General features: G+C 35.9%; 2 protein-coding genes across 2 annotated transcripts; both read left to right on the forward strand.

Annotated features, from left to right (window-relative positions):
• Nucleotides 1-8,011: 8,011 nt before the first annotated feature.
• Nucleotides 8,012-17,003, forward strand: LOC116294440 (THO complex subunit 3). Its single transcript, XM_089025176.1, has 12 exons — nucleotides 8,012-8,243; nucleotides 10,467-10,627; nucleotides 11,222-11,317; nucleotides 11,595-11,718; nucleotides 12,111-12,202; nucleotides 12,678-12,746; nucleotides 13,477-13,553; nucleotides 14,114-14,194; nucleotides 14,840-14,926; nucleotides 15,060-15,138; nucleotides 15,392-15,502; nucleotides 16,261-17,003. The coding sequence occupies exons 1-12, from the start codon at nucleotides 8,186-8,188 to the stop codon at nucleotides 16,324-16,326; spliced, it is 1,101 nt and encodes a 366-aa protein (XP_088881302.1). The 5' UTR covers nucleotides 8,012-8,185; the 3' UTR covers nucleotides 16,327-17,003.
• A 1,599-nt stretch (nucleotides 17,004-18,602) lies between these two features.
• LOC116294439 (extracellular tyrosine-protein kinase PKDCC) lies at nucleotides 18,603-25,603 on the forward strand. The gene is made up of 5 exons (XM_089025154.1): nucleotides 18,603-19,323; nucleotides 20,729-20,863; nucleotides 22,304-22,742; nucleotides 23,070-23,267; nucleotides 23,842-25,603. Exons 1-5 carry the CDS (start codon nucleotides 18,745-18,747, stop codon nucleotides 23,925-23,927), a joined length of 1,437 nt encoding a protein of 478 aa, XP_088881280.1. The 5' UTR covers nucleotides 18,603-18,744; the 3' UTR covers nucleotides 23,928-25,603.
• The last annotated feature ends 336 nt before the right edge of the window (nucleotides 25,604-25,939 follow it).

Below are 25,939 nucleotides of genomic sequence, written 5' to 3' on the forward strand. Positions count from 1 at the left end.
AGCTGCTACAATATTCACGTACAAGTGATTTAAAAGGAAATTTTTATCCTTGATATACACTTTAAACTATATTCGTCCATTAAGTTTTTTATCTATTCTATTGACTTTTTGTTTGTTTGACCAAAACATTCAATTTTCCGATTATAAAAATTATTCTGAGCTGAAGTTGAAAAAGGGTTGGGCTGCCTGTGGTATCTTTGACCTTCGTCACACCACAGGAAGTCCATACTTTTAAATACTCAATAATTAACAAATACACACATGCATATTTTTTAAACACACATGAAATATCACTACTCACTTATCTTGTTTTCACTTGAATGGCATCGATGCAGGGATACTGTACAGAATATCCATCCCTTGGAAATAAAAACTTTCTTTTTACCCTTTGCGGTATGAAGGTAACTGTACGCCGCTCTATTTTCTGTGTTTGCTTGTAATCTGGCATGGCAACAATGGAGGAATTGTCAAACATCTCTTTTCATTTCTGGTTTGAGAAAAAGGAAAAGAAATGGCAAAATTAGAACAATAAATTCACAGATTCTCAAAGAGTACCCTTAATCGTTTCCTTTTCATAAAAGCCATATTTTTCATTAATTTCTAAAAATAACACCGCCAAAGTATTTTCTTAAGTCTTTCTAGACATTTAACATTGATTTTGAGTCAAAATACTAAAGGAAAAAATTTTTCGATCCCACACTCCACTTAGAAAAAGTCCAGTCCAAAGAGTAAATCCAGTTCCTGAATTTCCACAATTTTGGAATTTAAGGTCAAAACCGTGATATTCTAAAAGAGCAAGTGAAATAGGTATCAAGGATGTCATTTGTTTTGCTTTTGTCGTAAAAAAGTAATAGTTTTACGAGCATCAAAAGTATCAACCCTCAAGGCACTTGTACGCCATTACTCACACCTTCCCCTCCTCTAAGGGATTGGGTACTACAATTGGACTTTTGGCGGCAAAATTTATATTTTTATGAGGGTTACTTCAATAATTATATGTTAAACGCAGTTAAAAAAGTGTACTCACGTTTTATTGGGTTTTTCCATTAGATCCTTTGAATGGATTTGGAATAGCGGCTCATCGCTCGTGGTCTCATGTTAGTTCACATCCAGTGAAAGGACCTTTGAGGTTGGTGATCAATTCCTTAACCATATTCGTGTATCAAGTTTCCTTTTATCTAGAGAGAGAACCATGTATACAAATCAACATTACAAGTATATTTTAAACGCAGGGGGAAAAAAGTACTCGTGTTTTATCGGCCATTTTAATTACGTCCTTTGAAGAGATGTGAAATAGCCGCACACTCGTGGGTCTTATGTTAGTTCACATCCACTGAAAGGACCTTTGAGGTTGGTGATCAACTCCTAAAGGCACATTCCTCCTTTAAGTTTCTTTTTATTCGGATAGAGAAGCAGATACATATATACATTTTGATTATATTTTAAACACAGAAAAAAATTGTACTCACGTTTTATCGGCTATTTTAATTACGTCCTTTGAAGGGATGTGAAATAGCCGCACGCTCATGGGTCTTATGTTAGTTCACATCCAGTGAAAGGACCTTTGAGGTTGGTGATCAATTCATTAACCCATTTCGTGTATCAGATTTCTTTTCATCTAGAGAGAGAACCATGTATACATATCAACATTACAAGTATATTTTAAACACACATAAAATGTATTCCCGTAATATTGGATGTTTTTATTAGGTCCTTACTAGGGATGTGAAATAGCCGTTCCTCCTTCGTGGTCTCTCGTTAGTTCACATCCAGTGAAAGGACCTAATAAAAACACCCAATATTGCGGGAGTATATTTCATGTTTGTTTAAAATATACTTGTATTGTTGATATGTATACATAGACAATGAAAGGGAATGCTTTAAAAGAATGAAGTTTTTGACGTGAAAAGTGCTTTAAGATGCAACCAAAAATTGTAATCAGGAAGCTCGGGGGAAGCCTAAAGGAGAGTTAAGTCGGCCCCTAAACCGTAGATAATTAACCCCTTGCTATGACCAGCAGAACCGATTTGTCTCTTGCTTCACCGAGGTGAATTTCTCCATGGTTACTCTTTTCCATGTGGGATGTGTTTTGGAAAACGCGCATATTCAAAAGCAACGAATATCAAATTCGAGGTAATAACTGTTCATCCTTTCAACAACATTAGGAAGCATTAACAACAAATTCCCATTGAAAGGATAGTCAGTTGTGAAAAACAAGCCGCCACGCTTGCGCACAATCTCACGTTATTGATCCATACAGGAATATAATTCTTTTTCGTTAACAGCAATTTAAGGTACATCGTTTGTTATCGTCTACGCACCCATCCAATGCGTTTACAATTGCGTAATATTTTATTTTATTTTTACTTTTTGTTCTGCGTTGACTAAAACATACAACTTTTCGATTATAATAAAGGTCCTTTCAATGGAAGTGAAAACGTCACCCTCTCGTGGTCTCATAATTAGTTCACATCCAGTGAAAGGACCTCTGAAACACTTAGCTATTAAAGTCTATTAAAGTCTATATCAAATTTTTTCCCTTGATATACACTTTAAACTATATTCGTGCGTTAAGTTTTTTTATCTATTCTATTGATTTTTTGTTTGTTTGACCAAAACATTCAATTTTCCGATTATAAAAATTATTCTGAGCTGAATTAGAACAATTGTAGAAAAAGGGTTGGGCTCCCTGTGGTATCTTTGACCTTCGTCACACCACAGGAAGTCCATACTTTTAAATACTCAATAATTAACAAATACTCACATGCATATTTTTTAAACACCCATGAAATATCACTACTCACTTTTCCTGTTTTCACTTGAATGGCATCGATGCAGGGATACTGTACAGAATATCCATTCCTTTGAAATATAAAACTTTCTTTTTACCCTTTGCGGTATGAAGGTAACTGTACGCCACTCTATTTTCTGTGTTTGCTTGTAATCTGCCATGGCAACTATGGAGGAATTGTCAAACATCTCTTTTCATTTCTGGTTTGAGAAAAAGGAAAAGAAATGGCAAAATTAGAACAATAAATTCACAGATTCTCACAGAGTACATTTAACCGTTTCCTATTCATAAAAGCCACATTTTTCATTAATTTCTAAAAATAACACCGCCAAAGCATTTTCTTAAGTCTTTCTAGACATTTAACATTGATTTTAAGTCAAAATACTAAAGGAAAAAAAATTTCGATCCCACACTCCACTTAGAAAAAGTCCAGTCCAAAGAGTAAATCCAGTTCCTGAATTTCCACAATTTTGGAATTTAAGGTCAAAACCGTGATATTCTAAAAGAGCAAGTGAAATAGGTATCAATGGTGTCATTTGTTTTGCTTTTGTCGTAAAAAGTAATGGTTTTACGAGCATCAAAAGTATCAACATACCAACCACATGTACGCCATTACTCACACCTTCTCCTCCTCTAAGGGATTGGTTACTACAATTGGACTTTTGGCGGCAAAATTTATATTTTTATAAGAGTTACTCCAATAATTATATGTTAAACACAGATAAAAAAGTGTACTCACGTTTTATTGGGTTTTTCCATTAGATCCTTTGAATAGATGTGGAATAGCGGCTCATTGCTCGTGGTCTCATGTTAGTTCACATCCAGTGAAAGGACCTTTGAGGTTGGTGATCAATTCCTAAACCATATTCGTGTATCAAGTTTCCTTTTATCTAGAGAGAGAACCATGTATACTAATCAACATTACAAGTATATTTTAAACACAGGAAAAAAAAAGTACTCGTGTTTTATCGGCCATTTTAATTACGTCCTTTGAAGGGATGTGAAATAGCCGCACACTCGTGGTCTCATGTTAATTCACATCCAGTGAAAGGACCTTTGAGGTTGGTAATCACTTCCTAAACCACATTCCTCCTTTAAGTTCCTTTTATTCGGATAGAGAAGCAGATACATATATACATTTTGATTATATTTTAAACACAGAAAAAAAATTGTACTCACGTTTTATCGGCTATTATTACGTCCTTTGAAGGGATGTGAAATAGCCGCACACTCGTGGGTCTTGTGTTAGTTCACATCCACTGAAAGGATTCGTGTATCAGGTTTCTTTTTATCTAGAGCTGAGAACCATGTGTACAAATCAACATTACAAGTATATTTTAAACACAGAAAAAATTGTACTCGTGTTTTATCGGATATTTTTATTAGGTCCTTTGAAGGGATGTGAAATAGCCGTTCCTCCTTCGTGGTCTCTTGTTAGTTCACATCCAGTGAAAGGACCTTTAAAGCTCCATAACTTTGTTTTGTTTCTTTTTATCAAGATAGAGAATGAAAGGGACTGCTTTATAAGAATGAAATTTTCTGAAGAGTTTTCTAAAATGCCACCAAAAAATTGTAAATACTCTTCACGTCACTCACAGGGTAGTTTCCTCATGCAGTGCAGTATTGTAAACTTTGATCGTAAATTAGTTCAACCGTAAAATTAGGCATGAATATTTTCACTTGCATGAAGACATAAAATCATGTGTGCGGTCGTGCCTGTGCACTTTCAAAATGTCTCTTGTGCATTTCTAGTCTATCTGTCAGGAAAAATAGTTTGTTTATATTATTATTGTTTGTTTTAGCCAGGACCATACTTCCAGAAATCGAGTGCTGAACCGTCGTATGGACTTTCGGCTACGCTGGAGATTTCGGACTCAACACCGCTATCCCGGGAGGAACTACAGAATCATCAGGAAGCTTGGGGGAAGCCTAAAGGAGACCTGATATTTCTCTTGCTTCACCGAGGTGTAATTCTCCATGGTTACTCTTTTCCATGTGGGATGCGTTTTGGAAAACGCGCATATTCAAAGGCAACGAAAATCAAATTCGAGGTAATAACTGTTCATCCTTTCAAGAACATTAGGAAGCATTAACAACAAATTCCCATTGAAAGGATAGTCAGTTTTGAAAAACAAGCCGCCACGCTTGCGCACAACCACACGCTATTGATCCATACAGGAATATACATTCTTTTTCGTTAACCACAATTTAAGGTACATCGTTTGTTATCGTCTACGCACTCATCCAATACATTTACAAATGCGTATTCCTATCTTATTTTATTTTTACTTCTTGTTCTGCGTTGACCAAAGCATACAACTTTTCGATTATGATAAAGGTCCTTTCAATGGATGTGAAAACGTAATCCCCTCGTGATCTCATAATTAGTTCACATCCAGTGAAAGGACCTCTGAACCTCTTAACTATTAAAGTCTATATCAAGGAAAAAAAATTATTTTCAAAATCACTTATATGGGAACAGTGTAGTAGTATGGTTGCAATATTTTTGTATGTGGACTATTTTCAGAGATATAAACATTTGAAATATCAATATGCAAATGAGATGACGTAAATTCCAGAATGGGTTACATTTTGCAGTGTAATTTACAACAAGTTTTATGAAGTGTAATAGCTTAAAAGTGTACAAAACCATATATTTCAGTCATAAGGTTGATTTGCAAATGAAAAAACAGTAGTACTTTCCACAACAGCATTTTTGTATAATAAATTAGTCTTGAATTTACGTCATCTCATTTGCATATTGAAATTTCAAATGTCTATAAACCCTAAAAACATTTTTACATAAAAAAATACTACAACCATACTGCTACAATATTCACACATAAGTGATCTAATTGTTTGTTTGACCAAAACATTCAATTTTCTGATTATAAAAAAGGAAAGTTAGAAAAGATTTCATTTTGCGATTCTCTATCTAGATAAAAAGAAACTTAAAGGGCGAATATGTGATGTTTAATAAACGAGCAGGAGTGTTTTATCGGGTATAAAACACGAGGCGCAGCCGAGTGGTTTTAGACCCGATAAAACACGATCTGCGAGATTATTGAACGGCTTAGAAAACTTATGATGTTTGTTCTCATTGTGTACCGATTTTTTTACGAAATGAACCAATTTTGATAGAGAAAATCCAAGTTAAAGTTTATGCAAATGAAGACGAATCTTTATCCGATATAAAATCACCTTCATGGTCATGATTTCTATTGTGTTTTCTTCATGAATTATTAATGAGTTTTCTAATGCTGTTTAAAAAGGGAATTAGGATCTCGAGTCGAAGGTCCTTTCAATGGATGTGAACACCATTTACGTGCGAAAAACAATTGAATGTTTTTTAAGAAGGGGTAAAGAGGCCAGTCCAATGGCATACTTCAATAATTATTAAGTCGCAATGATCTGCTTTCTGAGCTGAATTAGAACAATTAAAGAAAAAAGGTTGGGCTCCCTGTGGTATCTTTGACCTTCGTCACACAACAGGCAGTCCATACTTTTAAATACAATAATTTACAAATACACACATGTATATTTTTTAAACACACATGAAATATCACTACTCACTTATCTTGTTTTCACTTGAATGGCATCGATGCAGGGATACTGTACAGAATATCCATTCCATTGACATTTAAAACTTTCTTTTTACCCTTTGCGGTATGAAGGTAACTGTACGCCACTCTATTTTCTATTTTAGCTTGTAATCTGGCATGACCACGAGGAAGAAATTGTCAAACATCTCTTTTTATTTCTGGTTTGAGAAAAAGGAAAAGAAATGGCAAAATTAGAACAATAAATTTACAGATTCTCACAGAGTACATTTAACCGTTTCCTAGTCATAAAAGCCATATTTTTCATTAATTTCTAAATATAACACCGCCAAAGTATTTTCTTAAGTCTTTCTAGACATTTAACATTGATTTTAAGTCGAAATACTAAAGGAAAAAAAAATTCGATCCCACACTCCACTTAGAAAAAGTCCAGTCCAAAGAGTAAATCCAGTTCCTGAATTTCCACAATTTTGGAATTTAAGGTCAAAACCGTAATATTCTAAAAGAGCAAGTGAAATAGGTATCAATGGTGTCATTTGTTTGGTTTTTGTCGTAAAAAGTAATAGTTTTACGAGCATCAAAAGTATCAACCCGCAAGGCACTTGTACGCCATTACTCACACCTTCCCCTCCTCTAAGGGATTGGGTACTACAATTGGACTTTTGGCGGCAAAATTTATATTATTATAAGAGTTTCTCCATTAATTATATGTTAAACACAGATAAAAAAGTGTTACTCACGTTTTATTGGATTTTTCCATTAGATCCTTTGAATGGATGTGGAATAGCGGCTCATTGCTCGTGGTCTCATGATTAGTTCACATAGTCCAGTGAAAGGACCTTTGAGGTTGGTGATCAATAAACCACATTCCTCTTTTAAGTTTCCTTTTATTCGGATAGAGAAGCAGATAGATATATACAATCTTATTATATTTTAAACACAGAAAAAAAATTGTACTCACGTTTTATCGGCTATTTTCATTACGTCCTTTGAAGGGATGTGAAATACCGCACACTCGTGGGTGTCATGTTAGTTCACATCCAGTGAAAGGACCTTTGAGGTTGGTGATCAATTCCTAAACCATATTCGTGTATCAGGTTTCTTTTGATCTAGAGAGAGAACCATGTATACAAATCAACATTACAAGTATATTTTAAACAAACATAAAATGTATTCCCGCAATATTGGATGTTTTTATTAGGTCTTTACTAGGGATGTGAAATAGCCGTTCCTCCTTCGTGGTCTCTCGTTAGTTCACATCCAGTGAAAGGACCTAATAAAAACACCCAATATTGCGTTAGTATATTTTATGTTTGTTTAAAATATACTTGTATTGTAGATGTGTATACATAGACAATGAAAGGGAATGCTTTAAAAGAATGAAGTTTTCGACTGAAAAGTTCTTTAAAATGCCAACAAAAAATTGTAAATACTCTTCACATCACTCGCAGGGTAGTCTCCTCGTGCAGTGCAGTATTGCAATCTTTGACCGTAGATTCATAATAGTCCAATTGTAAAATTAGGTATGAATATTTACACTTGCATGAAGACATAAAATTATGTGTGGTCTCGCGTGTGCACATCCAAAATGTCTCTCGTGTCAGAAAAATGGTTTGTTTATATTATTATTGATTGTTTCATAGCCAGGACCATATTTCCAGAAATCGAGTGCTGAACCGTCGTATGGACTTTCGGCTACGCTGGAGATTTCGGACTCAACACCGCTATCCCGGGAGGAACTACAGAATCATCAGGAAGCTTGGGGGAAGCCTAAAGGAGTCCTGATATTTCTCTTGCTTCACCGAGGTGTAATTCTCCATGGTTACTCTTTTCCATGTGGGATGCGTTTTGGAAAACGCGCATATTCAAAGGCAACGAAAATCAAATTCGAGGTAATAACTGTTCATCCTTTCAAGAACATTAGGAAGCATTAACAACAAATTCCCATTGAAAGGATAGTCAGTTTTGAAAAACAAGCCGCCACGCTTGCGCACAATCACACGCTATTGATCCATACAGGAATATACATTCTTTTTGTTAACCACAATTTAAGGTACATCGTTTGTTATCGTCTACGCACTCATCCAATACATTTGCAATTGCGTATTCCTATCGTATTTTATTTTTACTTTTTGTTCTGCGTTGACTAAAACATACAACCTTTCGATTATGAAAAAGGTCCTTTCAATGGATGTGAAAACGTTACCCCCTCGTGATCTCATAATTAGTTCACATCCACTGAAAGGACCTCTGAACCTCCTAACTATTAAAGTCTATATCAAGGGAAAAAAATTATTTTCAAAATCACTTATATGGGAACAGTGTAGTAGTATGGTTGCAGTAGTTTTGTATGTGGACTTCTATTTTCAGAGATACAAGCATTGGAAATATCAATATGCAAATGAGATGACGTAAATTCAAGAATGGGTTTCATTTAGCAGTGTAATTTACGACAAGTGTTCTGAAGTAAAATAACCTAAAAATGTACAAAGCCATAAATGTCAGTCATAAGGTTGATTTGCAAATGAAAAAAACAGCAGTACTTTCCACAACAGCATTTTTGTATAATACATTAGTCTTGAATTTGCGTCATCTCATTTGCATATTGATATTTCAAATGTCTATAAACCCTAAAAACATTTTTACATTCAAAAATACTGCAATCATACTGCTACAATATTCACATATAAGTGATTTAAAAAGAAAAATTTTTTTCCTTGATATACACTTTAAACTATATTCGTCCATTAAGTTTTTTTATCTATTCTATTAATTTTTTGTTTGTTTGACCAAAACATTCAATTTTCCGATTTTCCAATTTTCCAGGCAGTCCATACTTTTAAATACTCAACAATTAACAAATACACACATGCATATTTGTTTAAACACCCATAAGTATTACTACTCACTTTTCCTGTTTTCACTTGAATGGCATCGATGCAGGGATACTGTACAGAATATGCATTCCTTTGAAATTTAAAACTTTCTTTTTAACCATTGCGGTATGAAGGTAACTGTACGCCGCTCTATTTTCTATTTTAGCTTGTAATCTGGCATGGAAACAAGGGAGGAATTGTCAAACATCTATTTTCATTTCTGATTTAATAAAAACAAAAAGTAATGGCAAAATTAGAACAATAAATTTACAGATTCTCAAAGAGTACCCTTAATCGTTTCCTATTTATAAAAGCCATGTTTTTCATTGATTTCTAAAAAATAACACCGCCAAAGCATTTTCGTAATTCTTGCTAGACATTTTGCATTGATTTTGAGTCAAAATACTAAAGGAAAAAATTTTTCGATCCCACACTCCACTTAGAAAAAGTCCAGTCCAAAGAGTAAGTCCAGTTCCTGAATTTCCACAATTTTGGAATTTGAGGTCAAAACCGTAATATTCTAAAAGAGCAAGTTAAATAGGTATCAATGGTGTCATTTGTTTTGACTTTGTCGTAAAAAAGTAATGGTTTTACGAGCATCAAAAGTATCAACCCTCAAGGCACTTGTACGCCATTACTCACACCTTCTCCTCCTCTAAGGGATTGGGTACTACAATTGGATATTTGGCTGCAAAACCTGTCGTTAACTATGCAGATTGAAAGGAAATATATTTTTATCATTTCCCTATAATCATATCCGTCCATTATTAATTTCTTTTCATCTTCTTTACTTTGATATTTTCGTTCGTTTTACTCCCCTATATTCTCTATATGGCGGGTACGTGCCGCCAAACAGGGTATGGTTTTCAGCGATTCTACTCTGGAGCAGGGTATATAAAATCGCGCTCGCACTGGAACAGGGTATATGAAATCACGCTCTCTCCTCTCTGGAACAGGGTATCTATTTTCGAACTACCGGAAAAGGTTATGGTTTTCAGCGATCTTGCTCTGGAACAGGGTATGAACATCAGCAATTTAAAATATAACCGTTAGAAGATCGTACCTGAAATACCTAACGTGTATTCTTAATAAAACAAACTGTTCTAGTGCAATTTCTTACTGCGATACCTTGAAGGTGTCGCTAAACGCAACATGAAACCACTTTATGTCAATCAAAGTTTAAACTTTTTTAACCAAAGCTCCTCATGTTTCTATAAGCATTCTTTCCTCTGGTACCAGACTCTTACACCGGCCGCGGTATAAAGAGGCAGAGAACACTGGAGCTAGACAGCATTTCCAATATGGCGGCTTCCACAAACAAGATGGACTACTTGAATGAAATGCGAAAATACTTCGAAAATAACGGCAAAACGAAAGATTTTACAGCCCACAACTCAAAGGTATAGTATAGATGTTATTAACATTAGGCATGCTGCTCCATTTTGTTGCATAATGCTTGAACGTTTTAGTTTTGTTGAATGATTTCTACGCGCTTTTTGTCGAAAATTTGAAGCTTTTTGTATTTGTTTATTTTATGATATAGTTGAGCAGTTTTTTATCCACTTTTAAATGATACAACATATAAGAATGACTTACCTTAGCCATGTTTAAATAGAATAAACAGATAGCCGAGCCGTAAATTTTTAAACTTTTAAAAACATGTGTTTTAGTTATGCAAATATATGTTGACATCATATGTTTTTAATCAACCTACCCTAGTGGGGGACTCCAAGAAACCCTTTGGGGAGGGTGTGGGGAAAATCGAATGGAAGTCTTGAGGGAAGGGCAAGGAAATCAATAACATTTGTGCATGCTACATATATATATGTATATATATATATATGGAGTTACCTGGAATAGAGAAGCATAAAGAGTTATCTGGAGTTATCTGGAATACAGAAGCATAAAGAGTGCTCCCATGAAAAGCACATTGATGACCAAAGTATTACCAAACATTTAATTTTTTTTTCTTTTTTTCTACTTATTCATCTTAGGTTCATTCAGTGTCCTGGAGTTGTGATGGAAGAAGGTTGGCTTCCGGGTCTTTTGACAGAACAGCTAGTGTTTTTGTTTTGGATAAAGATCATTTGGTAAGACCAAAATAATAATTGGAAGCTTTTTAATCAAAAGGTTTCCCTCCAAAATCATAAAGATTTCACTGTGATTACAGCTTTTTCCTTTTAAAAAACTATAAAATTCTTCGGCCATAAAGTTTTCCACTCTACAGTTTAAATGTTTAAGACTGTTCAAATGATAGTGATTTTTCCTGAGATATTTTTTTAGGCTTGTTCAACAGTTTATAATTATTATTAATATCATTCTTTCAAATATTTTATAAAAGTGAGAAGATTGTTTATTGTTTTTCAGACCCTTGACAACAAATACAAGGGACATAACGAGAGCGTCGATCAACTCTGTTGGCATCCAACCAATCCTGATCTCTTTGTGACGGCTTCTGGGGACAAAACTATTCGTATTTGGGATGCAAGAAGTAAGCTTAGCCCAAAGGCAGTTTTTGTTCAATGAGAAAAGATATATCAAGAAGTTGGCAGTTTTCAATGTTTGCATGAACTGTTCACTTTTGTTTTCTAAGTTAGCCAGCCAATCATAGCGGAGGTTATATCATTGCTAGCCAACCAATAAAATTGCATGTTATGTTATAGTCAGCCAATCAGAATGCTTGTCACAACTGTAAATCAAAGTTATTTTCTAGCCAGCAATCAAGAGTACATGTTATGTTATACTGTAGTATACACATAAGTCATAGTTAGATAGCCAATCTCAGTTAAATATATCATAGTGAGCGAGCCAATCAGGTTGCCTGTTATATTATGACTGTCTACATCTTTGATATTCATTGTATAAGCTTTATTATTTTTTAAGGTACCAAATGTGTCCATGTCGTGAATACTAAAGGAGAGAATATCAACATCTGTTGGAGTCCAGATGGTAACACAATAGCTGTTGGGAATAAGGTAAATTACCTTGGGATGTCATGATGAGGATGATAGTTGATGATAGTTGATGGTGATGATATTAATGATGAAAATGATTGTGATGATGGTGGTGTTGATGATTATTATGGGTGAGATGATAGGTTATGATGGTGATGAAGAGAGTGTTGGATGATAATGATTTTTACAATGTTGTGTGATGCTGATAGTGTTGTTGATGATGATGATTGATGATGGTGGTGGTGTTGATGATGGTGAATGATGATAGTGACGATGGATGGTGGTGATAATAATATTGACAAACTTAATTTATAAGCAGAGGTTAACACTCGATATTCAATTGATCAAAATGTGCCTCTATGTTGTTTTAATGTAATTATGTCTCAAAATAAGATAGGACCATGGACCATACAGCAAAGGTTTAACCATTTGCATATATCTAAGGAACTTTTCAGTGACAAAATTAACATTAATATTGAATATTTTATGTTTCCAGGATGACCTTATAACATTTGTAGATGCCAAGAGCTTTAAAGCAAGACACGATGAACAGTTTAAATTTGAGGTAAGTTTCTGATTCATCTCTTGAATTTGCGTAAGCACAAAGAACGTTTGAGTACCTTTGCCACTTCCTAAGTGCTTTATTACCTAACAGAGCATGAAAAAAAGCTGCTTTGTTAATGTTTTTATATGATATAGAAAAAAATGTCATAAATTTCAATGCTGTTTTCTCACACTTCTTTGCAAAGTTTGCTGTCTACATGTCACCATGCTACGTTCACTAATAAAGCACAGTTCTCAACCAATCAGAGTGCATGCACATACCTTTACTACCTAAGCTATATAATAAAAAAAACAAACAGACAGCACACACGCTGTCACCTTCTCAGACTATTCTAATTTGTTTTCCATAAAAGAAATGTATTACCAATTTTGCAATGCCTGCTGTTCTGTCTGCATCTGCAGAATTTACTACTCTTGGAAATACCACAATTTCAAGAATTTGCAGGCTTTAGTAATAATAATAAGTAACGTTCTTATGGCTTATTTAAAAATCTCAATGCGCTTACAAACGGTAAGCCTCGAATCAAGGAGTTTCTTGTTTTATTATCCTAATTTCTGCTATGCCCACATATTCTAGAAGTTATGGTACTTTTAAGAGTAGTGAATTTTCATGTAGTGTTGAGAAGCACTTAACCATGAATAACTTATGCTTCTCCCATTGAAATGTCGTGCGTAGTAATTTAAATGCTCACAGATATGTTAGAATTAATATCCTTTTTTTCTTGGTTTAGGTGAATGAAATCTCATGGAATAACACAAATGATCTGTTCTTTTTAACCAATGGCCATGGTTGTATTAATATATTAAGGTAAGCTTTATGTATTCATAATGTAAAAAAATACATCGGTATATAAAAGTCCCTACAAAGTGATGTTCCAAGTTTACAATGGTGTGCCATTTACTTTATGCTGTCAATCAATCATGGAACCAAGAGTGGTACAACTAAGTCCTTATGCAGCGGATAAATTGATGCTGTTATCCAAAAATTCAAACGCTGGTTATAAGCATTTATCCTTCAGATAGTGCTATCTTGGCACCTTCACACAACCAATGGACCCCTATTTTGAAGGTTTTGAAATTTACGTGGATTAGAGAAGCTTGCGTGCAACCAGTCTTTAACTCTGATTAATATGGTATGGACCTAAACCTCTGTTACGTTGGGCTGCACGCAGGCTAGGATAAGAGAAGTAAAAACAATCTTTTTCCTACTGCTTGCCCCTTGCTTTGCTAACAGCTAAACTGAGCCGTACCTCCTCTGACAAAGACTTTCATGTGCTATCTTTTAAATGAAAGCCATGAAGTAAGATTGGGGACCGGAGCTGCCTTTATTAATCTAAATTACTATGTAAAAATGTATTGTCTTTTCAGTTATCCAGAACTGAAGCCTCTACAAACATTGAATGCTCATCCTGCTAACTGCATCTGCATCAAGTTTGATCCTACTGGAAAGTATGTTTAACACATATTTTGAAACCATCACTCCCCTTAGGGATCTCTTTCATAAGGTTATTGTCCCCCCCCCCACACACTACCATTTCTATACAACACATACCAACACAGTCCCAACTAATAAACACTAGTCATTATAGTGCAGTTTTTGTATGACTGTAAAAAATTCACGGCACGAACACAGCCATGACACGGCAAGGGATACACCAGACCAACCACATTGCACAAGAATTTACTCTCCATCCAATCAAATACCCGGAACACAGCGCAGACATGGCCACACCAAGGTTACGGCAATGCTAGACCTATTACATTGTGCGTGAAAAAATCAGCCAATTAAAATTCTAGAAAGCATCACGGTCTCACGCTTACGGCACTGAGCTTTTCACAGTGATACCAAAACTGCACTATGTTGCAAGTTTCCATGGCAGTGTATACTCAGGCTGTTTTAGGGGATAAACTATACGCCATCCTTGAAAATTTGTCCCCCAAAACAGTCCCTGTTTTAGTAATGCACTGCAATACCAACTTGACCCAGTTTTTTCCTCAGCCTCAGAATGGGTAATAATGTGTTATGATAGATCCTCCTATCATGGGGTTGGTCCACAATATCAGCTTGATTCAGATATTACCTTGTTATTGCAGGTATTTTGCAACAGGGAGTGCAGATGCGTTAGTCAGCTTGTGGGACGTTGATGAGCTGGTTTGTGTTCGAACATTCTCACGACTTGAGTAAGTCATTTAATCTTACACATTGTCTATGAAACTAATAGCCTGTTTTGTTCGGAGGTTCCCCCCAAAAAAAACTTTAAAAAAAAACAACAATAATTTGAGTAATATAAAATTTAAACTAATTTATCTGTAGTTGGCCTGTTCGCACGCTTAGCTTCAGTCATGATGGGCAAATGCTGGCTTCTGGATCAGAGGACCTTGTCATCGACATTGTAAGTAAAACAATTAGACTTTGGTGTAGTCATGTCAAAATATGATATTAACAGTTATCACTGTTCTTTCTTTCTTCCTTCCTTCCTTCCTTTTTTTCTATCTTTCTTCCTTTTATTTATTTATTTATTATTCAATTATTCATTCTTTTATATCTTTCTAACATTTTTTATTCTATCACTCATTCATTCCTTCATTCATATTCATTCATTCATTCATTCATTCATACATTTTCTTTTTTTTTTTTCCTTTCAGGCAATGGTAGAAACAGGAGAGCGCATCTGTGAGGTTCAATGTCATTCTCCTACTTTTACTGTTGCATGGCACCCTAATAAACCTTTACTCGCCTTTGCTTGTGATGATAAGGTATATATAGCATGCTTGCTGTTTATTGTCAACATTTTTAAAAAATCTGACATGAATCAAGGGTGCGTCTGCCTTCTCACCTCAGGGTTTGGTCTCTCCCTTGATTTGTTTCTCTTTTTTTTTAATTTATTTATCCTGGTTCTCTGGTTTTCCTCTCAGCAAAACCTTATGAGCTATATTCCATTTTGATCTGCAAGTAATCTTATGTCAGCACTGATGTTGTTTCAGGGTTTGATCTGTGAGTTAGCCATGCTCTGACTTAGATCAGCCCAGAGGTTGTTTCAGGGTTCTATCTGTGTGAGTTAACTATGCCCTGACTTAGATCAGCCTAGAGGTTGTTTCAGGGTTCTATCAGTGAGTTAGCCATGCCCTGACTTTGATAAGCCCAGAGGTTGCTTCAGGGTTAAATCTGTGAGTTAGCCATTCCCTGACTTAGGTCAGCCCTGAAGTTGTTTCAGGGTTTGATCTGTGAGTTAGCCATGCCCTGACTTAGATCAGCCCAGAGACTGTTTCAGGGTTCTATCTGTGAGTTAGCCATGCCCTGACTTAGGTCAGCTCTGAGGTTGTTTCAGGGTTCAATCTGTGAGTTAGCCATTCCCTGACATAGATCAGCCCAGAGGTTGTTTTAGGGTTCAATCTGTGACCTAGCCATGCCCTGACTTAGATCAGCCCAGAGGTTGTTTCAGGGTTTAATAAAATGGGAAGCTTTTTTCGACACTGGTTTTCTAGTCCAACTCACATTTGTTGCATCTTTTTAGGATAAACACGAACGTGATGCTGGCACAGTCAGGCTCTTTGGATTGCCCAACAACTCTTCTTCGTGATAATACCTTTTACCTTGTACATAATACCAGAAGTTAGTGGTGGAAGCTTCCCATGTGGGATGGAAATGGGCTGAACAGAGCATTGCACATGCTCAAACATGATCTCTACGGGGCATCCTCCAGGACAATACCTTGAGATCTATCCTAAACAACGAAGGTTTTCGGGGGATGAAAAAAGACAAAATTTCGCAGAGTGAAGTTCTTGTCTTAAAACAAAATGCTTAGAAAAATAATGGAACAAAGTTGCGCACATTTTAGTATCGTCTCTTCATACAAACCATTGTGATTGGCTGGTTTTGTTGTCCTCGCATTTTGATTGGTTCACGGTGGAAACCATTTCAGAGTCATGGAACTCAACATCTGCCTTCACAGAATGTTCGAGAACAGAGTTAGAAATATTTTTATAGTAGTTTTTTTTTGTTTTTGTTTTTTTGAGCGTGTAGAGTAAATATCAATGCTGACTGAAGTGTACAGCAACTCTTGACCTCACGTACACTTTCTCTCCACATCAAAGGAGATTTAACGCTGCAGCGCACGTGACGAGGGGAAAATAAAACAACTCACTTACAACCGTGCCGTGGTTGAATGCTTTTGCGCTCGTAACTAGAGATCGGAAGGTTTTTCCATACCTTAATTTTGTAAGAAAATTATGATGCAAATAAATTTGTTGATGTTGACACTGTTGTTGCTATTGCTGTTGTTGTTGTTGCTGCTTTTGTTGTTGCTGCTGTTGTCGCTGTTGCTGTTGTCGCTGTTGCTGTTGTTGCCTCTGCAGTTGTTGCTGCTGATGTTGCAGCTGATAATTTTAGTTTCCGAAAGCAGTGAAATTAAACACGACAAGCGAGCGACAAAAAATATTTGAGAAGCGGGAAAATATCGTTTGTAAGTTGTTACTCCATAAATACAACTTAGCAAGGGAAGTACCAGATATGATGATCGCATAAAAATGCCCCTCGAAACACTTCTCGTCCAACGGAATACAAGGATATACAAGAAGCAGTTAGCGTAGTTCTGTCACGACATGTCTTTACCCCGCCATAATAAGATATACGAACTTTGCCCAACGAGCTATGACAAAGTAAACATCGTTAAAACATTAAGCTGATGTATGTACTAAAGTTGGTCTGATATTCGCGTCATAGGCTCATTAGTAGCTATTATTGGCTGATCGATCGAGTAGTCGCTTCCTGGCCAGACTACAAATCGCTGGCTTTGGCATATTAAACAGGATTAGGTGCAGATTATAGAACAATCTTGGTGGACTTAAAGGGGTTTTAAAGGTGATATAAGCCTGTTTATCTAACCTTAATAATACACTTTCATCGCCGAACTGCGCCGCAAAGGATGCGCAGATGGATTTTCTACCCCCTTTATAAAACCCAATAATGCTAAATTCCATTCGATCTGTGATCATAAGTTAGCCGTGCCCTGACTTATATCAGCCCCGAGAGGTTGTTTCAGGGTTCGATCGGTGAGTTGGCCATGGCAGCGCTCTGCATCAAAAATTGGGGTGATTCAGAGAATAATTTGTCTCGACCAGCTGGTCGCTAACTTGTAATGGCCAATTCAACGAGACGTTTTGGGAGGAATTCCCATAAGTACCACGAGAGACCGGTCGGTTTAAGTAGGTAGTGGTCGTAGCAGACAGGTGCATGCTCAACAAATAGTTATGAACAGTATTTAAAAATCAAATCGATATGTCAGATGAACGTTATGAAGAAACTGAACAAGTCGCTTCTTCTGTGCATTTTCTCACAAGATCTGCTGATTTTTAGAACGCGTTCGAATACGACAGGTCGCAATCGGCGCTCAATATTAGCGTTCGCATAAAATGGTTTCCTATTATGACTGTATATAACAGTTAAGAGGGCGTAACCAAACCGGTTTCTCGTATCACAAAAATTGAAAACACGATACACGCGCAACTCATCTCTTTTTTTTATCCTTATCAACGTTCAGTATACGAATCTTATCTTTCCTGATGAAAGGAAAAACCACACTGGAATACGCGGGAAAAATTGTCAGAAAGATCTTAGCGATTTATGCAATGCTTTTATAAGGTTCTATCCTTTGTTTGAATATTATATTGACTTCAGCTTACGCGTAATTTGTTGGGTAAATATGAGAGTTGTTATTGTGCTTTGCCTTTGTGTGGTTCTTATTGGATTCTATTATCACAACGGCGCGCCAAATCCACTTTTTGTCTACTGCCCAACGATTAACACTTCACCTATTAGACCTCCCTAATGTACGTTTTGAATTGTGCAGTTCTCAAGGACGTAGACTGTCATCACTAATCCCAATGTCACGCGTCAAAGCCCTACTTGTAAGCTTGCAAATTTTCCAGAACTCGAGATATCATGAAGCTCTCAAGAAATGAGACTTTAGTCCTGACGTCTTTTCGTGTCGGTGTGAACTATGAACAGACGTAGAATTCACCGCTCTTTTCTCCGTCTCTTGGTTAGTTTTGGGTCGATTACTCTGTTCTGTTCGCTTTTTGTTTTCTATGGAAACTACCATGTAATTAAAGGCTTACACGAGACAAGGGACTCCTACATCGGACTACCGCGAAGGATTCCGAGCAGAGAAAAACACAGTTTGAGTAATCCATTATCTCAGAGAGCCATTATATTCTCGTCTAAAGACAAAAGGAGAGCGTTGCAGGGATTTTTCGAGCTGAAAAATGGAAGCCCTGAGCTTAAAATAACTGACTTGACGACAGCAGTGCAGGCGAATGTTTACATTGGATGTGAAGATATACGGGAAACAAAGATTTTAGGAGAAGTAGGCCATGGTTATACTAAGTCTGTACAAAAAGGATTCATAAAAGAAGCAGAGGTTGCTGTCAAAAGTGTCTTAGAATCAAGCAAAGATGTCCAACGCTGTCTTAACAGTGAAGTAAACTACACCAAAGCTGAATGTTATAACCTTATCAAGTACAAGCTGGCAAAAGAAATATTACTCCTACAACAACTCAAACATATCAATATTATATCGGTAAGGTTCTTATAAACAAAGCAGTGATTTCTAACACCAAAGCTTGGATATCTCGATCGCCGAAATTTTGCATTTTTAGTTCGGAATCGATTTTCCGAGTTTTGAATATTAAAGCATTAAAGTCTGTGCTATATGTTAGGGTCTCTCCACTTTTAGGAATTTCCGCTGAGATAAAAGTCTTCCTGTTAGGCTAAAATCCCGCCTTTTTAATCACTCGTTGGTTATTAATTCATACAAGATCGTTCATAAATTATTAGCAGTGAAAGCATTTCAAGGAGAAAGCCTTTTCATTGGTTTGATATTTTTAGTTTTTTTGACTTAGTTGTCGGTTTTTGTGACATCAATGTCAACTATCCACGCTGAACTCTCAGACTCATTGGATCCACACTTGGAAAACACTTTGAAAGATTTCAAGTGCTTAAAAGAATAGAAGTACAGAGTGCTTTTGGTCTCCATTTAGCCGGAAATCTTTTGTCATTTTTGGAACTGTTAGGCATATTTGACAAGAATGTCAGATAATAGTGCTCAGAAACTAGAGATGTGTAGCCAAACGCGCCTCAATTTGTAAGCATTTGTAAGACAATTTTTTAGCTGCCCTTATCTGATAGGAAAAATATTTGCATCAATGTTTTTGAAGAAACGCGAATAGGAATAATTGTCACTTCCTCAAGGTGTACTTATCTTTGATAGAACGAGATTAGACTTTTGAATTAATTTGTAAACATTTGCAAAACTACTTTGTTTCTTAGTATACTCTTTTTTAGAATCCGTGATGGACATTACGAGTTTATAAACAGATTTTAATTGGTTATTTGATCCTCAGCTTGACGTGTATAAAAATATCTTTCTTCGCACAAACCAACTCCCATTTTAGCCAAATTTCGAAAAAAAAAAAAAAAAAAAAAACTAGTTACGCGCACTTTTGCAAACACTTTTAAACGTGTGAATTTTCGCATCATTCTTTAATTTGTCTAAAGCTAAAATCACTTACTTAAGTGTTAAACTGAAAATAGACTGAGCAATTTTAGCGAATTACATTTATGGAGTTTGGACTGTCTTATTTTATCAAAAACGGATTTTTCCATAATATAGATAAACTTCTCCTTACTTTTCCTGGTTCATATTCTGTAATCAAATATTTTCCATTTACTTTATAGTCGCTTACTTGCTAAAAGAAGCATTGTTAATTAAGAGTACAATTCCTTAGGGCTTGAACGTTTCTTCCTAAATTGTTCATTAATTATAACTCGAATATTTCAATTTTTTTGTACAGTTAGTGGTTTTCTTCGTATATTTAGCAACTTTTCTTATATTACGTTTCCAAATTTTATATATATGTCAATGCAAACGTCTTTCTTAACTATTAACCATTATTTTTTTGTCTAATCTGTTTTTATTTCAACAGCTTCTAGGGTTTTGTTGGCAAAATGAAGTGAATTCAAACAATATCAAAGAACGTGGTCTAACAATGATAACAGAATTAGGTCAACCTATCGATGTACTTTCTTTGCTGCAGCTCCCATGGCAAGAACGCCTAAGAGTAAGTAAAAATCCTCCTTAACTGTCCTTACTACATTATTCTTTGTGTCTACAATTCAACCATGAGTTTAAATGTTTTTTTTCCTGGCTGAAAGCTCCTAGTGAGAAACCCTCGGCTTGAAAGCTTGGATGAATAATTCGAGGTCGCGCCTTATGTCTGTCAAGAGTCTAATAGCCGTGACTAAATCATTAAGGCACGCTATGACTGACTGATTTGAGCATAACATTCACGGAACACTGAATTGATTTTTGCTACAGGAATTAGTTTTTTTCTGGTTCAAATATGCGTTTCGTTTTTGACTATGAAAGGGTTTTGTAGTTCCCAAACAACTGGCAAGTGCATAAAAAGTCTCAGAATTTTGATCACCATTTTGAACCTTTTCAATAATGAAATTCGCCGAAAAAGGCCCAGATTTTAAATAAAGTTTTAGAAAGATTTAACCTAAAATACGTTTAGAAAAGTTACATAATAAACAGCTTATAATTTTCGCCGGAAAATTACCCGGAAAAATTCTAGTTTATTAATTTTGAAGTTGTAAGTAAAGAATTTAGTTGGGCAAGACGTTTTTCTTTTAGTATTTTCATCGGGAATCGCGTCGTCGCATGTGGTACGTTAGTTTCAAAGTACGTATCTATCGTTAGCACCGCCTCGGGGCATGGAAGACTAAATTCACGAGTTATTACCATTTGACCTGATTCTAATACTTTCAATCTGCAAAGAATTATCGGGTTTAATTGCGATGACAATAAGAGAATAGTTCAGTTACATGCATATGGAATTGTTTAATAGGTTCAAAACGTCATTCAAATACTTCCAAGAGCTCACATCATTGTATACGTAGTTGCATTTAAGTCCAAGTATTATCCGAGCAAAGATTTGAGTAAAAATCGAAAAGTTGACAGGACTGAAATCAAACCCGTAGGTAGAAACAAGAATGACATACAAATACTGATCCCTGCATCCCATTCCTCTGACGCGAATGGCTTTTAACAAGTTATAGATTTTCCCTTAATTTTTTGATATCATTGTGATTGGCTGATGACAGAAAGGACAAGATTTTGACAAGACGAGTCTCGGCAAGATATATTGATGAGAGATGTAAAGTAACGCGAATGTTCCCGTAGCTAGCAAAAAACGTAACAAGGGACGTTTTTAGTTTCAATCCTACTTTACTTAGACTTTGGTAAATGATCGCCAAAACGACGGAATTGGTGTATCCTTGGACGATTAGACTGATTCCATGACTCGGTCCCAGTTCGCTCTCTAACGAATTTTTTTCCCCGCTCCCCCAAGCGCGAAGGAGCGAAAACTGAAATCGGTTTGTCCAAACTTCGACATATTCATGAAACGCTGACAACCTTGTTCACAAGCTCCGGCATATTTATAAAACCGCTGACAAACTTGTTCATAGACTCATATCCATGTTTTTTTGTCTTACAGATTTGTTTGGGTCTAGCGCGACTCATTCTTTACTTGGAACACTCTCCAGTTGGTTCCCTCATCATCCGAGACTTCAAACACAATCAGTTTGTACTAGTCAGCGGCGAAATTAAACTAACAGACTTGGACGATCTCGACAACGAGGAACGCCCATGCGTATCGAGTGAACAATGCATTGTGGGTACACAGACAGTGAATTGGACCGCGTTACCGTGCGTTAGCGGTAAATGCCTTGGATTCAACCCTGCATTCAATATGTTTAATATACGGAGATATTTTCTAGATCACATTCTTGTGCCCGAAGCACCTGGAAAAGTGAGAATTGATTTACAAGATATTTTGATTCAAGCACAGAATTCGCGATGGAGTAGTAGGTTGCTAGTGAAGCGCTTGGAAGATGTTGTGAGGACACTCCGCACGGGAAACCATATGACTTTTGGTAGGTACAACTCTATGTTTTCTAGATCTTCTACTTGCTTAGTTATAACGAGTAAATCGACCCACACTAATTCGAAAGCGCGCATACACACGCTCAGGCGACGTGGCCGCATTTGATCTTGTTTTCTATTTCCTGCGACATTCTTTCAAGTTTGCAGTGGTGGACCAAAGAGTGATTTACTCGTCTGCACAACCACGAGGTAACGCAAATACAATAGACTTTGATTGGCTCTCATTAAAGGCCTTTCTATCTTGAACTGTCATTGGATGAGACGTCTCATCCAATCATGTATCGCTTATTCATTTATCTATTTAATTTCTTTATCAGACCCTGCTGTTCATACGCATGACTATAACATCATCCCAGAAGCTGATTTTCCCGCGCTACACGACTACGCGTGCGGTGAAACACGATCTATGACGTCATGCGAGTTGGCCGTGTATAGTCTTGAGGAGGCTAAGTACGAGTGTAATCAAGACCCACGATGTAAAGCGTTTGTCGTGACGCGATTTAAGACCTGGGTTGGTGAGTTGATTACCTTTATCCAAGAGATCATGGTGTCTTGCTTCATCCTCTTGCTTCAATCGTTTTTATCTTTCTCGAAAAAGATCAATCATCCTTCGCCGGTTTTAATGGCCTGCGTCAGCCATAAATCTAAATTCAATAATGGTTATTGTGACGTCATTAATCGCTTTCAATAATGGTTATTGTGACGTCATTACTCGCTTTCAATAATGGTTATTGTGACGTCATTACTCGCTTTCAATAATGGTTATTGTGACCTCATTACTCGCTTTCAATAATGGTTATTGACGTCATTAATCGTTTTCAATAATGGTTATTGTGACATCATTAATCGCTTTCAATAATGGTTATTGTGACGTCATTAATCGCTTTCAATAATGGCTATTGTGACGTCATTAATCATTGTCAATCATGACTAAACTAAAAAGACGTCATCAATCATTGTCAATAATGGCTAAAGTGACGGCATTTATTATTGTCAATAATGGCTATTGTTATATCATTAATCATTTTCAACCATGGCTTTTGTAACGCTATTATCCGATTAACTTGTATTTTGCATTCTTTTTTCAAGGTTTCACTATCATCTACCTCAAGAATGACAGTACAGGAGTTCGCTACAGCAAGGATACATCGGTGTTCCTCAAGATACAGCGGTGATAGTCGGGGTGCATTTGTTCTCAAGTAATGAGAATTGATCGACACCTTTACGAGAAACCCGTACGTGGTTTGAGTACCGTGTGCAGTAGAGACACAAGTCGTTTTACAAATGTATAAGAAAGGAATACAGAAAAAAGTTCAAAGAGAAAGTTTTTCCAAACAAATCTTCAGAGACACCTTCACGAGAAACCCGTACATGGTTTGATCACCATCTTCTTTTGCCATGATATCATCAAACTCTTCGGGAAGAGCAGAAAACTGATACGTCTGCTCATTCGAAAGCTCAGAATACAGAAGAGAAATTATTTTCTAGCAAATCTTCAGAGACACCTTTAACATCATAAAAAAAAAGGTTTTTGTCGGGTCTATTTGGACGAAAGGGCGTCTAAAAAACTAACATCACGAAGAATAAATCCTTCAAAACGGTTTTTGTCGGGTCTATTTGGATGAAAGGGCGTCTACAAAACAAACATCACAAAGAATAAATCCTTCAAAACGACAGGATGTAAGAGAAGAAACAAAAATACATTTTAGAGTCAAAAAAACACTTGACTCTCGATAATCCGCATAGAAAACCCTTAACGTGGTGAGACCTCTGATCCCTCTCAATGAGTTTGGCCGGAATTGAACACTTGATAAAAATTTTGAGGAATCCTGGAATAATCGAAATATCAAACCTAAGATGTTCTCTTGAGTTTGATTTTACGATCAAGTGGCTTTAGATTACTGGCAATGTTAGTCAAAATACCCTTGGTGTTATTTTTATAGCAGAAAGTAAGGAATAATCGAAATACTGAGCGAAACCAAGATATTTTCTTGAGTTCGATCTTACAAAGAAGTGGCCTGTAGATTACTAGGAATCTTAGTAAAAATAGCCTTTTCAGAATTCATTTATAAAAAATATGAATGATTATCTTTAAGGTTAATAAACAAGAAGCATACACGCAAAACCATACGAAGATTAGAAATATGATTGTATTTTTTTCAAGCATTAAATAACGAAGGGACGAACTATAATTTCTTTTTAAAATATACATCCAAGATGGCGGCTATGACGTCAGATAGGGTAAAGGCGTCGAGCATTGAAAAGGTTTACTTGTAATGAATGGAATGAAGGATAGAAGAACGGGAAGTCCTTTTAGTGTCTAAGGGACAATAGCAATAGAGCAAAATTGTACAAGGAATAGATTGTAGACTAAATAAGAAACGAAAGATATAGTAAGGAAGAATAGAAAGAAGTCTAGAAGAAGGCATAGAGCATTGAAGAGGTTTACTTGTAATGAATGGAATGAAGGATAAAAGAACAGGAAGCCCTTTTAGTGTCTAAGGGACAATAACCATAGAGGAAAATTGTGCCAGGGATAGATTGTAGACTAAATAAGAAACGAAAGATATAGTAAGGAAGAATAGAAAGAAGTCTAGAAGAAGGCATAGAGCATTGAAGAGGTTTACTTGTAATGAATTGAATGAAGGATAAAAGAACGGGAAGCCCTTTTAGTGTCCAAGGGACAATAACAATAGAGCAAAATTGTACAAGGAATAGATTGTAGACTAAATAAGAAACGAAAGATATAGTAAGGAAGAACAGAAAGAAGTCTTCTGATAACCTAAAAACGTACGCATACAAATACCCATTCATTTACTTACAAAACATGAAAAATAAATCTAGACTTCAAGTCCTGTTTTGACTCAATTCTTAAGGTACACCTACTTGCAAGAGGGTTGTCATACCAGAATGGAACATTTGTAATTTATTAGCAAATTAGTGATTTAGTAAATGTACCGATTAGGAATAAATCATCACTGACGTCAGACTCGAATTCATCAGTAAGAAAAAAATATTTTTGGACGACATGATGTAACAGGCATGCAGATGAAGATGTACTTTCAAAGATAAAACGAAAATGAATAGATAAAAAATAAGATCAGTATTTGTTTTTGTACTTTTCTGCTCTTGTAACATTGTGGCTATCATGGAGTAAATAAATAGGTTAATAAATAATATCAATAAT

The sequence above is a fragment of the Actinia tenebrosa genome, unplaced genomic scaffold, assembly GCF_029948245.1.
Source record: "Actinia tenebrosa isolate PJP-AT-01 unplaced genomic scaffold, QUT_ActTen_1.0 PGA_scaffold9__36_contigs__length_13948895, whole genome shotgun sequence".
Lineage (NCBI taxonomy): Eukaryota > Metazoa > Cnidaria > Anthozoa > Actiniaria > Actiniidae > Actinia > Actinia tenebrosa.